General features: G+C 50.1%; 1 protein-coding gene across 1 annotated transcript; it reads right to left on the reverse strand.

The window, feature by feature from the left end:
* Positions 1-32: 32 nt before the first annotated feature.
* Pmar_PMAR002566 (succinate dehydrogenase, putative) lies at positions 33-443 on the reverse strand (the record flags this gene model as incomplete). Its single annotated transcript, XM_002783857.1, has 3 exons — positions 33-200; positions 252-359; positions 388-443. Coding segments are annotated over 3 exons (332 nt in total), but the record flags the coding sequence as incomplete, so codon positions are not given.
* Between the last annotated feature and the right edge of the window lie 639 nt (positions 444-1,082).

Here is a 1,082-nt window from a genome sequence, read left to right on the forward strand (position 1 = left end):
GGCAGGCCATAGCTCTCGAGCTCGAGGACGACTTGAGGGGCGAGGCGGCACATGTGTTCGATAGCATCTTGGTCCCCGAGCCAGTCGGAGCCCTTCACAGTGTCGTAGGCATGCCAGCGCCAGTCGTCCTCGGTCATGTTGCCGAGAGCAGCATTTATACCGCCTTGGGCAGCCACAGTGTGGGAGCGAGTTGGGAAGACCTGACGAGCGTGTATGAATCCAATGCAGGTGTGAGAGTTGCATAAACTCACTTTGGAGATGCAGGCAGTTTTGAGGCCGTGAGCAACAAGACCGGAGGCGGCTCTAAGGCCGGCACCGCCAGCGCCAACTACAACAGCATCGTAGAAGTGGTCATGAACCTACCAGGAAGCGAGCTGAACGTTTTACCGCAGCGAAAAAGAGAGCTTGCCTTGTAACCACGAATAGTCGATGTACTGGCGTGCCTGACAGCACTCCAGCCGGACTGAGCGTGGACGGCAAGCTTGCTTAGCATTGTCAGAAAACTGAAATGATATAGCACCATTTTTGAGCTGGTTCAGGAACGATTTGTGTGTGGAATTTACTCCGTCTTTGAACGGTTTTACACGCGTAAAATCGTCCCATTGTGTGTGAGCGTGTAAGCATTCAGTTCACAGTCGTGCGATAGGAATTGTTCATCATCTTCATGGCGGTTCCTAAGGCCGATAGAGTACATGAGGCGACATCAATGTAAGATGGGAAGGAAAGTGAACAGCGTTGGGACGAGACTGGTAGAACTCAGCAGTCTGTCGAAACCTTCAAGACGTTTAGACCGTGACGAGAGCGTTCCCCTCCATTTGAAATTGGGATAACCTCAAACGATGCATTCATCTAACGTACTGTAGTATTTCGTTTATCCACACACAACCATTATGGTTTGCCTATGTATTATCTCGTCATATCTCAATGCACTTAGTCGCTGCTTGTCAAGGGGTTTCATATGAGCGTCGTGAGGGAATAAGATCATTATTTCGATTGTCCTTTCGTTTTGGCTCTCGGAGTATCCGATCTCTTTGTAACGGGACCTTCTTCGGGCGGCAAGAGAGGATTCACATCATGGATAT

Source organism: Perkinsus marinus (assembly GCF_000006405.1).
Source record: "Perkinsus marinus ATCC 50983 genomic scaffold scf_1104296935792, whole genome shotgun sequence".
Classification (NCBI taxonomy): domain Eukaryota; phylum Perkinsozoa; order Perkinsida; family Perkinsidae; genus Perkinsus; species Perkinsus marinus.